We start from the raw sequence: 15,734 nt of genomic DNA on the forward strand, positions 1-15,734 counted from the left end.
TCAGCCTTTGCTTTGAGTGAAATTGTTGAAGACGTGAAAGTGTTAAAAGATTTGGAATCGCACGATGCGTGGGACATTTCCATGCTGTGGACATTGCTCAACCTCTCTGAAACGCTGATGCAACCGCAATTTATTGCTGATGAAAACATTCATGCAGCATTGAATGACAAGGTGTTGGAACTTCTACACACCTACCTGCTGGAAACAAACAGACGATCCAGGGAAGACTTGAATAGCAACTGCTCCTCACTAAGCATAATTCGACAAATGATTTCAGGAAATATGTCACATAAACAATCGTCATCAATGATACTGCTGCAGTCATCATGTGATGGTGTTTTTGAGGCATTGCAGAATGTTAGTAACTGTTCGAGCCCCGGGGCCGACCCCGTTTTTTGCACGGCCTCAATAGCCTTAGACATGCTGAAGATATTGCACAAGATGTCTTTTGGCAATTCACTGACATATGGGAGACCGACATTCCTGAACCTCCCTGAAATGTTGGCTTGCTATTTACAAGGCCTCCACCACAGCACAAATAACCTCTTGAGAATTGCTCAAATAGTGGGTCTGCCAAGTCCAGTGTTGTTCAATGTTAGCCTGATGTTAAAACAGCTATCCGCCATTTCCAAAAGTGTCAACAAGAGTGTTTGCTTCAGGGAATCTGATCCTCTTGCGAATGCTAGAATGGACATGGTGACTTTCCTGTTAAATGCGTCAACCGAATATAAGGTCAGAATAAATGAAGAGTTCAACCTTATGAAAACTGCAATACACCTTTTCCAGAAGATGAGGCAAAATGGCCTGCTCAGAAACAACACACAGTTTGGGAGTCAAGTGGGTTTGCTCGAGCAGATGATAGACTTGCTACAAATCAGCTCAAAATCTGAGGCTGTACAAGGAAACATCTTGAATATTACTTTAGAGATTGCTTCATCACTCGTTGCTGCAGAAAAGATGCTGGGCGATGAATTGCAAAATCAGCTTCAAGCCGTGCTCCAGTATATAAACCAAATAATTACGGTGCAAAACCCTTGGATTGCTCACAGTGAATTGTTTTACATAAATGCTCCGCAGGACTCAAACAAAATGAGTGTACACCCAGGAGTTGAAAGGATGGCACAAGAGGTAATCAAAGCTTCCAATGTCCTGACTCAGTATGTGAATGGCTCATCCAGTGGGAGATATGTGGATGAAATTCTGGTGTGGCTTGAAAAGTTGCAAGGCGCGATTGATCGAGCTCCAGAAAATTTCCCCAACTTGATTTTATCGGCAAGGAAAGTCTCGCGGCTCTTCTCGATGCTCACGCGCGATGCGAACGATTCTGTTCTCGTGCAACGCCTCGCAACACTGGCCGACGCGTTTTATAATGGGACCGTAGAGAATGTCACAAAAGCCATTGATGAATTGGAAAATGTGATTTCCGGCTTATTGCTGATCGATGCCCTGGAAAGAGATGGAAACTTCAGCAGGATGATGGAGGTCTTAGACATTCTGTCGTCGACTTCGCAAAGCTTGCTCGAACAAAGTAATTTCAGCGTCTCCGAAGCAGGGTCAAATCAAAACATCAGTGAACTGTTGCGAGTTTTTGAAACCAGGAATCTGAGTTTGGAAACTATGTCGAAAGGCATTATTCAATTGCTCAGCATCATTTACGACTTTGATAAAATGGATGTGAAAAGTGGCTTTGACTTATTGAGAACCATTTCCGAGCAGAATCCAGCACTGGAAATGATCTCTCCTTTGATTAATAAAGTGGAAAATCTTATGATGATGGTTAGTGAATCTCAGGAAAATGACACAGCGGCCTTCCAAGCTCGAATAACGTAAGGATCTTTTTCTTAATCTGAGTATAATTGAAATTTTGAATTTTTTATTGGAGTAATACAAGTTGACTTGTACGCATGTAATTCCATTTCCTTTATCTAATTTTTTTTCAGGGAAATGGAACTTTGCAACAAGCTCGATGAAGCATGGACGATGCACAATGTTTTTCCAGATACTCATAGTCTCCACATCATGCTTCAATCAGGTCTTGTATTCATCAAAGCTTGACCGATTAAGATTGGAAGGAATGAAATGGACATCAGATTTAAAACAATTTAATTCCTTCAATAGATTTCTTTCATATAGTAGACAAGATCATATCATGGCTGAACAGTAACTCCATGGAATGATTCTTTTAACTATTGTATGTCTAATGTGCATAACCGATAGTGTCAACTGACTCATAATTTTGGTTCCAGTACCGGAGATGATGGAAAGCGGTTGTCAGGTGATGAGATGCAAGGATTCCTCGAGGACACCCAGCATATTGCGCCTTATTGCATCCACACTTAGCCTGGGGATCAACAGCATCCAGGTAATAAATTGCCAACAGGCATACTGGATCGTACAACAGCATCCAGGTGTACGGCCATCCTAATAGAATGTTAGACAATTAAATTATTTATTTTGCAGTTTCACAAAATGTCTTGTGGTCCTACAGAAAATCAGGCCCGTGCAATCCTGGATGAATGTTAGCTGTATGGAGATGTTTGGAGCCACTGGGAGTATGAGGAACATGACAGCAAAGCTCGGTCTGAGCATGTGGCTCAACAACGGTTCCACCTGTCATTGCCAGACAATGAGCACCTCCCATATCTCACCAATACTGGATGGGTGAGTGAAGGGGACAAATAAGTTGTGTCTGCCTGTCTGTCTGCATGATTATACAAATAATTACTCGGATATTTGATTTATACCCTTGCCAGAGGGTATTGCATTTGGGTGTATTTGTAAGTTTTTTTTGTCTGTTTGTCTGTCTGTCTGTCCACACATAATGTGCGAACAAAGTCCAGAAACACCACCAGTATTACACGTTATCTTTTTTCATCCGAATATCTCTATAAATGATGTACAACTACAATGCGAGTACACTTATAAAGTACGTACTATTACAATGTTAGCACATCTATAAAGTACGTACTATTACAATGCTAGGATGTCAAAAATATAGGATGTACTATTAATAATTATATGTCTGAGTGCATCTGTAAAGTACATACTCTTAGAACGTGCATACGTCTAGAAAGTACGGAATATGACTACGTCTATAAAATACATACGATTACAATGTGAATCTATACAATAAAACCAAAAAGATCTGTTTGTCCTCTATATGAGCATAACCTTAGATCGTCAATGCATTGTCTACACACCACACAAACACACCACACAACCGCTCACAAACACCACACAAAACAACCACAACCACACAACAGCTCACAAAGCAGCATTGGACAAACACCAAACAAGTCAAGAGGGAGAATTGTTTTGCGATCCATGTCCCCTACCAAGTTTAAGTACAATATGATAAAGGGTAAGGGGAAAATCTGGAACATTTCACACCAGTAAACACATCACTTTATTTCGGCGGTGTGGAATGCCACGTTCAGTGCCAAAAATAATAAAAACAAATAACCCCATGTGCATGCATGAAGCAAAGCATGTGTACGGCGTATGTGCATATATAATACATCGTGGCTGTATACCTGGGATCGTTCCCATTGCACTGGGCCATAGACTAATACCCAGGCTTAAGGCCTAAAGCCTGCCTATCTGTGCTGCTTCATTTGGGATGGAGTCAGGTCAGCTGTCCAGCCAATGGATGTAAAGCAGTAGAGTGGTGTCAGGACAGCTGAAAACTGACCCATGTACAGTGCTTTCAGAAAGTATGAACACTTCTTGTTATTCTCCACATTTGTTGTGTTACAGCCTGAATTTAAAATGGATTAAATTGAGATTTTTGTCACTTATCTAAACATAATACCCCATAACGTCAAAGTGACATTTTATTGTTAGATATTTTTCATGAAATAATTAAAAATTAAAAGCTGAAATGTCTTGAGTCAACAAGTTTGGTATTTTCTAAGTTCAAAAAGGCCATAAATCCGTGAAAAATTGGTGAAACGCCCCGAAACTCAAACTTGTTCTGCAACTTATCACAATAAAGCTTCAGTTGAAAATGTTAAAAGCTATGAAAAAAGTGCAGAAAATCCCAGGTGGGACGGACGGATGGCCGGACAGACAGAGGGAGAGCAAACCTGGAGTCCCCTCTGGGTAGGGGACTAATAAACCACACAAAACAAGTCCTGGCAAGACTCTGCAATCTCTGACTACTGTTTTTAGTTACCCTCACCAGAGGATTGAGTTTTGAGTTTGAGTCAGTTTGTTACTTGGCAAAAAAAATACTTTTTTTGACAAGTATGTTGATCACTTCGGTTTGTGTGTGTTTGTTTGTCTGTCCACTCAATTATACATCCCTATGGGTCACAATTTTAAACCGATCCTCACAAAACTTCACCAAATAGTAGAGTTCGTGGTCCGACAAAATCATATATTTTTTTAAGGTCGAAAGGTCAACATAGGCCAAAGGTCAACAACCTTTTCAAATTTCAAAAATCCTCAATTTTCATCCAATTGACTTGAAATTTGAATAGGATTTTCATGTGAGCAAACTGAATTCAAGCACAAACTATTTTTGAGATTAACGTAAGCCAAAAGCTCAACATAGGCCAAATTTCGAACATTGCCAATTTTCATCCGATTAACTTAACATTTGAAGACGATTTGCACTCAGGTCACTGAATTCAACCACCAATTATTTTTGAGGCCAAAAGGATGCTCTACTGAGTGCCATTCTACTTTGCTCTCTTTTGCCAAGTGTCATTCTATGGGTGATTTTTCATTTGTGTGTTTGCCTGTCTGCTCACTTATACAGTCACGTGAAAAAGTAAGTACACCCCATGTAAAGTTTTGACTTTTTCAACATATTTCAACATACAGCTATTTCATCTTCATTTCAACAGTATTGATAGATAAAGGTGATATAATATAACAAATATCATGAAACATTTACATTTTATAGTCCATTGTATAATTTAAATAAACATAAATGCAAATTTCACATGTGGAAAAAGTAAGTACACCCCTACATTTATCACTCCTTCAAATACCTAAAATTAGAATCAGGTGCACCAGCTCAGGTGCAAATGATTAGAACATCGTGAGAGATGATCTTGGAGGACACTGTCTTATTTAAACCTCAGACATTTAGTTTGGTTTGCTCTTTGTTGTTGAAGTGTGCAGCGTCACCATGCCTAGATCAAAATAGCTCTCTGAGGCCTTCAGAAAGAAGGTTATAGATGCCTACGAGTCTGGGAAGGGATTTAAAAAGATCTCCAAACAATTTGAAATCAATCATTCGACTGTCTGGAAGATTATCTACAAGTGAGAAGATTCCAAACAACTGCCAACTTGCTCAGGCCAGGCCACCCCAACAAGTTCAGCCCGAGAGCAGACCGCAAGATGCTGAAAGAAGTCTCTAAGAACCCCAGAATTTCATCACGGGACCTACAAGTAGCTCTTGCCACTGTTGATGTCAAAGTGCACGAGCCTACCATGAGAAAGAGGCTGCACAAATTTGATCTACATGGGAGGTGTGCCAGGAGGAAACCTTTGCTGTCCAGAAAGAACATCAGGGCAAGACTAATGTTTGTCAATGGACACCTAGGCAACGACCAGCACTTCTGGAACAATGTGCTCTGGACAGATGAGTCAAAGGTAGAGCTATTTGGCCACAGTACCAGAAGACATGTTTGGCAAAAACCAAAGACAGCATTTGACCACAAGAACCTGATACCAACTGTAAAGAATGGTTGTGGAAATATTATGGTTTGGGGCAGCTTTGCTGCAGCAGGGCCTGGGCAGCTCACCATCATAGAATCCACTATGAATTCTTCATTGTACCAGAGGGTGCTTGAGGATAATGTGCGGCCATCTGTCGGAAAGTTGAAGCTCAACCGAAGGTGGACCTTGCAACATGACAATGACCCTAAACATCTATCTATAATTCCAGTAATCTCTGTGTGTATGTGTGTGTGTATGTGTGTGTGTATGTGTGTGTGTATGTGTGTGTGTATGTGTGTGTGTCTGTGTGTCTGTGACCGCTGTTTCTCGACAACCACGGGTCCGATATACTTGAAACTTGCCAGGTATATTGCTGGGGACCTGAGGATGTGCCTTTTCAAGGTTTCATATTAATCGGAGAAGTAGTTACCGAGCTATGTCCAAAAAACGATTCAACCAATCAGAGAGCAGCGAGCTATCACGTGTGCCGAACGTGGCGAACAGACTCTGCCTCGGACGGCACATTTGAGAGCGTATTCATTTATTTCACGTTGGCAAACTATGTTGGCGCTATGTTGGCGTTAAACTATGTTTTAAAACTAATTAAAACTAATTTGCGATTCATCGTAACTGCGATATGCGACCTTCCGGACAGTCAAATGAGGACGTCACTTCCGGACTTACGGATAGTCATAGTGACGATGTACTGATGCTGAACGTGGCGAGCAGACGCTGCCTCGGACGGTACATTTGAGAGCGTATTCATTTATTTGACGTTGCAATCTGTGTTGATTGTTGTAAGGTACGATCGATTGTAGTACACGTTTATAATAACTCTGCCGATACAGGCCCGATTAACTGCAGCGCCATCCGAGCTGCGGCGTCGGGATGATACATTCATTGTACGGTCACATCACGCACTTACGGGCACGCCCATGGGCCCATGGGCACGTCCATGCATGCATGGGCGAAGACATTTTTTATTTTTATTTTGGCAAGGAACGGGCACCCACGTACGGGCACGTCCTAGTCTATCTATAATTCCAGTAATCTCTGTGTGTATGTGTGTGTGTATGTGTGTGTGTATGTGTGTGTGTGTATGTGTGTGTGTATGTGTGTGTGTCTGTGTGTCTGTGACCGCTGTTTCTCGACAACCACGGGTCCGATATACTTGAAACTTGCCAGGTATATTGCTGGGGACCTGAGGATGTGCCTTTTCAAGGTTTCATATTAATCGGAGAAGTATTTACCGAGCTATGTCCAAAAAACGATTCAACCAATCAGAGAGCAGCGAGCTATCACGTGTGCCGAACGTGGCGAACAGACTCTGCCTCGGACGGCACATTTGAGAGCGTATTCATTTATTTCACGTTGGCAAACTATGTTGGCGCTATGTTGGCGTTAAACTATGTTTTAAAACTAATTAAAACTAATTTGCGATTCATCGTAACTGCGATATGCGACCTTCCGGACAGTCAAATGAGGACGTCACTTCCGGACTTACGGATAGTCATAGTGACGACGTACTGATGCTGAACGTGGCGAGCAGACGCTGCCTCGGACGGCACATTTGAGAGCGTATTCATTTATTTGACGTTGCAATCTGTGTTGATTGTTGTAAGGTACGATCGATTGTAGTACACGTTTATAATAACTCTGCCGATACAGGCCCGATTAACTGCAGCGCCATCCGAGCTGCGGCGTCGGGACGATACATTCATTGTACGGTCACATCACGCACTTACGGGCACGCCCATGGGCCCATGGGCACGCCCATGCATGCATGGGCGAAGACATTTTTTTTTTTTTTTTTGGCAAGGAACGGGCACCCACGTACGGGCACGTCCTAGTACCAGTAAATCCACCAAGGAATGGCTGAAAAGAAAGAAATGGAGGGTTCTGGAATGGCCAAGTCAAAGCCCGGATCTAAATCCCATCGAGATGTAGGGGGAGGATTTGAAACGAGCTGTGCATGCAAGAAACCCCTCAAACATTGCACAGCTGAAAGAATTCTGCATGGAGGAGTGGGCAAAAATTTCTCAGTCAATGTCAAAGACTGGTAGACAGTTATAAGAAACGCCTACTTGAGGTTGTTTCTGCCAAAGGGGGCAGTACCACCTATTAGAGCCAAGGGTGTACTTACTTTTTCCACATGCGAAATTTGCATTTATGTTTATTTAAATTATACAATGGACTACAAAATGTAAATGTTTCATGATATTTGTTATATTATATCACCTTTATCTATCAATATTGTTGAAATGAAGATCAAATAGCTGTATGTTCAAATATGTTTAAAAAAGTCAAAACTTAAATGGGGTGTACTTACTTTTTCACCTGACTGTACTTGCCTACAGGTCAAATTTTATACCGATCTTTACAAAACTTCACCAAAACGTAGAGTTGGTGGTCCGACACAATCCTATTTATTTTTTAGCTTAAAAGGTCCAAAGATCAACATACGCCAAAGGTCAACCACTTTTCTTCAAATTTCTAAAATCCTCAATTTTCATCCGATTGACTTGAAATTTGAAGAGGATTTGCCTATCTGGACACTGAATTCAACCACCAACTATTTTGAGGTCAACATAGGCCAAAAGTTCAACATAGTGCAAGTTTCTAAAATCTCAATTTTCATCCGATCAACTTGAAATTTGAAGACGATTCTGGATACTAAGTCCAACCACCAACTATTTTTGAGATCATAGGTCAACAACTTATTTTATAGATTTCGCAAGTATCGTGCTTTGCATGACATATTTCTTGTTTGTTTGTCTATTTGTCCGCACAGAATAAATGTGATTTTCTCTACCACTTTTGGTCCAATTGACAGAAAATTTTGCAATTTGTAATTTATGACGTAAATTTATGATGTAACCTATGTAATTTTTTAATGATTATTATGACGTTACAGGTCACGTGGTACGGGCACCATCTTGGAAAACCCGAAAAACTTTGCACCCCTATATCTCCAAAAGTGCTGCAGAGAAAAAATTGAGACATGGCTCGTTGTAAAGAACTCTCGATGTGGAAAACATAGGTTACTGATGATGTCATAGGTGCCTCCATTATGACGTCATAATTCGACAAGTACAAAACGTCATCCGATGAAGATGAAATGTATTGAGCTTCATCTCGGGATAAATTGGTGGAGAAATTTTTTATGACGTCATTGGTCACGTGGTTCGGCCGCCATATTTGTTTTAACACAAAAGCCTTAAAATCCACTAAAAACACGTCCTGGTGAGGGTCTGCAATCTCTGATTGCTCTTTCTTGTTATACTTGTGAACTACTTTCTTAGCAACAATGCTTTTAATCAATGAAGGTGAAAGTTTTAACCATCACTTAACTAAACCCTTGGTTAACTTTATGACTCCTTAATCTGGTCTATTATTTTAAGAGTGCGCGCCTCTCAATTGGGCCGTTGCCGGATTTTGTCACAGGTTGTGACCACAGAGCGGTTATTCTTGTTATTCAACAAAACACCATGAGAGAACCTGTGTTGGCCTCAAAATGTGAACAATAATCAACTTCAACTGTTTATATCATGTTCCTAATGACTTTCTGCTGTTTTATTTTAGAATGCTGGCAATCCTGAAGTCTTTCCTTCCATCAGATGTCCACAAGGAGGTTACTGTAGCACTGTCTGCACTCAAGGGTGTGTGTACAACTGACTTGGTCTGCCTTGTTGTGGATTTATAATCCATAATACTCATACATTGTACATTTACCCCCACTTTTACCCATTATTTTACCCTTTTCTTGAAATTGTATGTTAATTATGATTAACCTTTGGGTTTACTTCAAAGAGTGTTTCACGGAATCTTGGAATCCCTGTAATTAGCTACATTTAAGTGCAGTGGTATTCAAGCTCTTTGTAATGCTGATGTTTAGGGAAGTTTAGAGATATAGGGGCTCAGAACAAAGAAATATGATCGAAGAATATATTCTGAAACTAGAAGGGCACTCGGTAGAGCGCATACCTCCGCCAGGCTGAACAGTTCATGTTTTGTATCCACTGATCTGCCGGATCTGGATTCTGACCTGAATCAAAATCTAATTGGATTGTTCTTGTCACAAAACCAACTCATTCACCAAGTTTTATCATAAGTTATCCACAACTTTTTGAAATACGAGTATCATCTGATTTATCGTTCTTGGTCCTATCACTCAATTGGGAAGAATCACTTGAGATTTAAAAATTCCCTGATCCATATTCCAAAATTCTCTGATCACCAAAATTGAATCGATTCTTCCGTGTCACACACCCAACCTGTCCACCAAGTTTTGTCGGAATCCGTCCACAATCTTTTGAGATATCATTCTGTATACCGGTTTTAGCCCCATCTCTCATTGGTGAAAAATCACTTTAAATGTTCAAGTATCCGGATCTGGCTGGATTCGAATCTTCACTAAAATTTAAATATTTCACCCTTGTCACACACACAAACCTCTTCACCAAATTTTGTCCGAATCCATCCACAACCTTTTGAAATATTTTGTCCACAGACAAACAAACACATAGACAAGCAGACAGGGGGTGAAAACATAACTTCCATACACCTTCGGTGGCGGAGGTAAAAAGGTGCATTAGGGTGAGAATGAGGATAAGAGTTATACGTAAGGTTGTGGTAGTGGTGGTGGTTGTTGTTTTAGTTGCTGTCGTCATCGTCGCCACCACCTAGGTGTTACATCGTTGCAAAGCCCATGGACCTAAGGTCTCCGGCAACGTCAAGCGGTTGTTCCCAGAGTTATTTTGTGGAAGTTAATGCGAGCAGGTGTGGTATGTGGAGTGGTGTCTCATTTTAGGCAGAGTGGATCTTCAGGAAGGTGGATCCTGTCAATGGTATTGGAGAGATGGGTGTGGATCACAGCACAATGTGGAGAGATGCACTCTGAGAGAGAGACAGAGACAGAGACAGAGAGAGATCATTGTGTCAGTGTGTTGTGTAGATCAGGCTGTTGTTTGGTGGGCGAGCATTGGATTGAGGAGATAGCTGATTGTGGATGTGTTTTTGAATCGTCGTCATTTTTGGGGAGGAAGAGAGTTGTTGAACATGTAAGAGTAGTGGTGATTTGTGGAATCTTTTCTGAATCTCTGAGTTGGTGGTGGTTTAACATGGAGTTGCAGGGATATATGCTTCCAATATTAACTGTGTATCTCACATGTCGAAGTGCTCTTGGATTGTAAGTATTGTAGCGGTTACCGCTGGATGTACATAATCGCCTTGCACCGGCCAGAACACGGCCAGACGCGCCTCTCCCGGGCATGCCCGGACTCACTGTTCCCGGGCACGCCCGAACCTCCCGGGCACGCCCGGTCTCGTCTTTCCCGGGCATGCCCGCTCTCGCCTTTCCAGGGCTCGCCCAGAGCGTCCGGGCATGCCCGCTATCGCCTTTCCAGGGCTCGCCCAGAGCGTCCGGGCATGCCCGCTATCGCCTTTCCAGGGCTCGCCCAGAGCGTCCGGGCATGCCCGCTATCGCCTTTCCAGGGCTCGCCCAGAGCGTCCGGGCATGCCCGCTATCGCCTTTCCAGTGCTCGCCCAGAGCGCCCGGGCACGCCCAGCCTCGACTTGCCAGGCCGCAGCCAAACACGCCCGGGCAGGTCCAGACTCGCCTTTCCAAGGCTCGCCCTTGATACCCGGGCATGCCCGGTATAGCTTTTGCCGGGCAAACTTCCCGACATAAATGTGTATATATATTGTTGCCCGAAAAACGGGCTTGTCAGAATACCTGAGCTGTTTTGTTTCAATAAAGCAACTCGGACGAATTCCGTCTTTGGTCGCGTCAATTCTTTCGACTCGCGTTGGAGCGCAGTTCCTTCATTGGTGACCTACCGACATGGATACGGCAGTGACGCTTAAACTGCCTACCTTCTGGGAGGCTCACGCGGCTGTTTGGTTCGCCCAGGCGGACTCCCAGTTCGCCCTGCGAGGCATCACCGCGGACGACACCCGCTTCCACCATGTTGTGGCGGCGCTCGGTTCCGCCACCGCGGCCCGCGCCTTGAGCCTCCTCCAGCACCCGCCGGCTGCTGACAAATACGACGCGCTGAAGACGCTCCTCCTCGGTGCTTTCGCCCTCTCACCGGCAGCACGCGCACGGCGCCTGCTTGATCTGCCCGAGCTCGGCGACACGCGCCCGTCCGAGCGCATGGACTATATGCTCTCGTTGCTCGGCGAGCACTCTCCGGCATTCCTGTTCCGGGAGCTGTTCCTCCGTCAGCTGCCTAACCCGGTACGCCTCGCCCTGGCTGGCACATTGATCACGGATTCCCGCGCCCTCGCCAGGGAAGCCGATAAGATCTCCTCGGCGGGCCAGCACATCGGCGCAGTTACCTGGAGCCCGCCGCCGTCCGAGACAACGCCCACGACGCCCGAGCGCCCTGCGCGGTTGGAGGCCGAACTGCCGGTGCAACTGGCGGCCGCCACGCCACACCGCCCGCTTCCGACACGACGGCCGGGGCATCCACCTGACCGGGCGTGGTGTTATTACCACGCCAGGTTCGGACACAAGGCTCGGACGTGCCGGCCCCCGTGCACTTTCGGCAGGTCGGGAAACGGCCGGGCCGGCGTTCATTCCCAGCCATGAGCACCGGCCACTCGGGCAACTTGCTGTTTATTCGGGACAAAGCGTCTGGACGGCGTTTCCTGTGCGACACCGGCGCCCAACTGAGCGTCATACCTGCCTCCGAGCAGGACAGGCTGGACGCAGTTTGCGGCCCCTCTTTGGTCGCTGCTAATGGCTCGGCCATACGCACTTTCGGCCCACGCGTCGTCACCCTCTGCTTCGGCAGCCAGCGCTTTCAATGGACTTTTGTTACCGCCAGCGTCCCCGTGGCTTTGCTGGGCGCCGACTTTCTCTGCGTGCACGGGCTGCTGGTCGACGTCAAACGACGTCGCCTTGTCCACGCCCAGACCTTCAGCTCCCTGGCGTGCACAATGAGCAGCTCCGCGCCGACCGAACTGGCGTGCGCCCTCCCGGCAACGAACGAGTTCGCTCGCCTGCTCGTGGAATTCCCGCCCCTCACGCGGCCGACGTTTTCGGCCGTCGCGGTGCGGCACGGGATCGAGCACCACATACCCACTACGGGCCCGCCGGTCTACGCCAGGGCCCGCCGCCTCGACCCAGCCAAGCTCGCCGTGGCAAAGGCCGAATTCAACGCGTTGGAGCACCTCGGCATCGTGCGGCGCTCCGATAGCGCGTGGGCCTCACCACTGCACATCGTGCCAAAGCCGGGGGGTGGATGGCGCCCGTGTGGCGACTACCGCCGTCTCAATGATGCTACCACCCCCGACAGGTACCCGATCCCGCATATTCAGGACTTTTCCGCCCGTTTGGCGGGACGGGTCATCTTTTCGAAAATTGACCTGATACGGGGCTACCACCAGGTACCTGTCCGGGTGGCCGAAGTCCCGAAGACGGCCGTCATCACGCCGTTCGGCCTGTTCGAATTTTTGCGGATGCCGTTTGGCCTCAAGAACGCGGCCCAGGCGTTCCAGCGCTTGATGGACGGCGTGCTGCGCGACCTGCCGTTTCTTTTCGTCTATCTGGACGACATCCTCGTCGCCAGCACGTCCCGCGCCGAGCACCTCCTCCACCTCCGAACACTGTTCGGTCGCCTCAGCGAGCACGGCTTAATTGTCAACCCGGTCAAATGCCACTTCGGCGCGACGACCATTGACTTTTTGGGCCACCGCATCACCAAGACCGGGGCCGTGCCGCTGCTGACCAAGGTCGAGGCCATCACCACGTTCCCGCGTCCCCGTTCCATCAAGGCCCTCCAAGAGTTCCTCGGCATGGTGAATTTTTATCACCGATTCGTGCCCCGCGCTGCTCAGCTCATGCGGCCCCTTTACGAGGCCCTCCGGGGCAAGCCGGCCAAGCATGACATTGTTTGGTCCGCGGCCATGGACGCGGCCTTCGCCAGTGCCAAACGGGCCCTCGCTGACGCAACGCTGCTGGCTCACCCGGTGCTCAACGCGCCCATCGCCCTCACTACGGACGCCTCCAACTACGCGGTGGGCGCCGTCCATGAGCAATGGGTGGACGGGGTTTGGCAGCCACTCGCTTTTTTCAGCCGGCAACTCCGGCCGAACGAGTTAAACTACAGCACGTTCGACCGCGAGCTGCTCGGGCTATTCCTGGCCGTTCGCCATTTCCGACACCTCCTGGAGGGCCGCCCGTTCACGGCTTTCGTCGACCACAAGCCGTTGGTCTACGCAATGGCTAAGGTCACGGAGCCGTGGTCGGCCCGCCAGCAACGACACCTCTCCGCCGTGTCGGAGTTCACCACGGACATCCAGCACGTCGCCGGCAAAGACAACGCCGTGGCCGACTGCCTTTCGCGGGCCAGCGCGAACGCGGTCCACCTCGGCGTGGACTTCACGCTCATGGCGGCCGACCAGACCACCGACGCCTCGGTGCAGGCACTCCGCGTGGCGGACACGGGCCTCCGCCTGGCCGACATCCCCTTCGCGGGCACCGTCCTGCTCTGCGACGTCCCCCAGGGCCAGCCTCGCCCCATCGTGCCCGTTTCCTGGCAGCGCCGCATCTTCGCCTCCATCCACGGCCTTTCTCACCCGGGCCGGAAAGCTTCTCAGAAGCTGGTGTCGGCGCGTTTCGTCTGGCACGGCCTTCGACGAAACATCCGCGACTGGGCCAACGCCTGCACGGCCTGCCAGCGAGCCAAGGTCCACCGCCACATCCAGGCCCCGCTGGCACCTTTTGCCGTGCCTGAACGGCGTTTCGACCACGTCCACGTGGACCTGGTGGGTCCCCTGCCCCCCTCGCGGGGGTTCACCCACCTGCTCACCATGGTGGACAGGACCACCAGGTGGCCGGAGGCCGTGCCCCTCACCTCCACCACCACCGCCGACGTGGCGCAGGCGTTCATCGCCACCTGGGTCGCGCGCTTCGGCGCACCAGCGGACATCTCGTCCGACCGCGGCCCACAGTTCACGTCTGACCTTTGGGGCACGGTCGCCCGTTCGTTGGGGGTCACGCTGCACTGCACCACGGCCTACCACCCCCAAGCCAATGGGTTGTGCGAGCGGTTTCACCGCTCCATGAAGACCGCACTCATGGCCGGCCTTCAGGACGACGGTTGGGCCGACCGGCTGCCGTGGGTCCTTTTGGGCCTTCGCACGGCCCCCAAGGAAGACCTCCAGGCGTCCGCCGCCGAGCTCGTCTACGGCCAGCCACTCCGCGTCCCGGGCGAATTCGTGCCTGACGCTACCAGTCCCTGGTCCGCCGCTCACCAGCGCTCGGACCTCCAGGAGGCCGCCCGACGATTTGCCCCCGTGCCGACGTCCCGCCACGGTGGCCCCCAGTCCTACGTCCCCCCAGCGCTTCGCACAGCGGAGTACGTCTTTGTGCATCATGACGCGCACCGGGGGCCACTCCGGCCGCCGTACGACGGGCCCTTCCGGGTCCTGCGACGGGGTGACAAGTCTTTCATCGTCGACTTCGGCGGCCGGCCGGACCGGATTTCTGTGGACCGCCTCAAACCGGCGCACATGGACGTCGACCGACCACCACGGTTGGCCTTTCCTCCGCGGCGAGGCCGCCCCCCGTCCACAGTTCCCCCCGCTCGACCACCCACCACCACGTCAGACCCCTCCCCACGACCCTCCAGGGGTCGCTTCGGCCGGGTCATCCGGACCCCCCTTAAATTGACCCTGCCGGTGCAGGTCGATTCTGGAGGGGCGTGTGTAGCGGTTACCGCTGGATGTACATAATCGCCTTGCACCGGCCAGAACACGGCCAGACGCGCCTCTCCCGGGCATGCCCGGACTCACTGTTCCCGGGCCCGCCCGAACCTCCCGGGCATGCCCGCTATCGCCTTTCCAGGGCTCGCCCAGAGCGTCCGGGCATGCCCGCTATCGCCTTTCCAGGGCTCGCCCAGAGCGTCCGGGCATGCCCGCTATCGCCTTTCCAGGGCTCGCCCAGAGCGTCCGGGCATGCCCGCTATCGCCTTTCCAGTGCTCGCCCAGAGCGCCCGGGCACGCCCAGCCTCGACTTGCCAGGCCGCAGCCAAACACGCCCGGGCAGGTCCAGACTC

The 15,734-nt window shown here is 48.9% G+C and overlaps 1 protein-coding gene across 2 annotated transcripts in view; it reads left to right on the plus strand.

The window, feature by feature from the left end:
• Positions 1–271: 271 nt before the first annotated feature.
• The window catches only part of LOC137428976 (glucosylceramide transporter ABCA12), a 182,589-nt gene continuing 167,126 nt past the window's right edge, over positions 272–15,734 (plus strand). The window contains exons 1-5 of one of the 2 annotated variants that reach the window (XM_078780893.1): positions 272–1,826; positions 1,941–2,032; positions 2,247–2,362; positions 2,489–2,661; positions 9,253–9,329. In XM_078780893.1, the coding sequence (XP_078637019.1) occupies positions 283–1,826; positions 1,941–2,032; positions 2,247–2,362; positions 2,489–2,661; positions 9,253–9,329 (2,002 nt within the window). In that variant the 5' untranslated portion in view covers positions 272–282. The remainder of the gene's footprint in view (positions 1,827–1,940; positions 2,033–2,246; positions 2,363–2,488; positions 2,662–9,252; positions 9,330–15,734) is intronic. The other variant, XM_068118914.2, reaches the window with a different exon arrangement.

Source organism: Myxine glutinosa, chromosome 6 (genome assembly GCF_964187855.1).
Source record: "Myxine glutinosa chromosome 6, kmMyxGlut1.1, whole genome shotgun sequence".
In the NCBI taxonomy this organism is placed as follows: Eukaryota; Metazoa; Chordata; class Myxini; order Myxiniformes; family Myxinidae; genus Myxine; species Myxine glutinosa.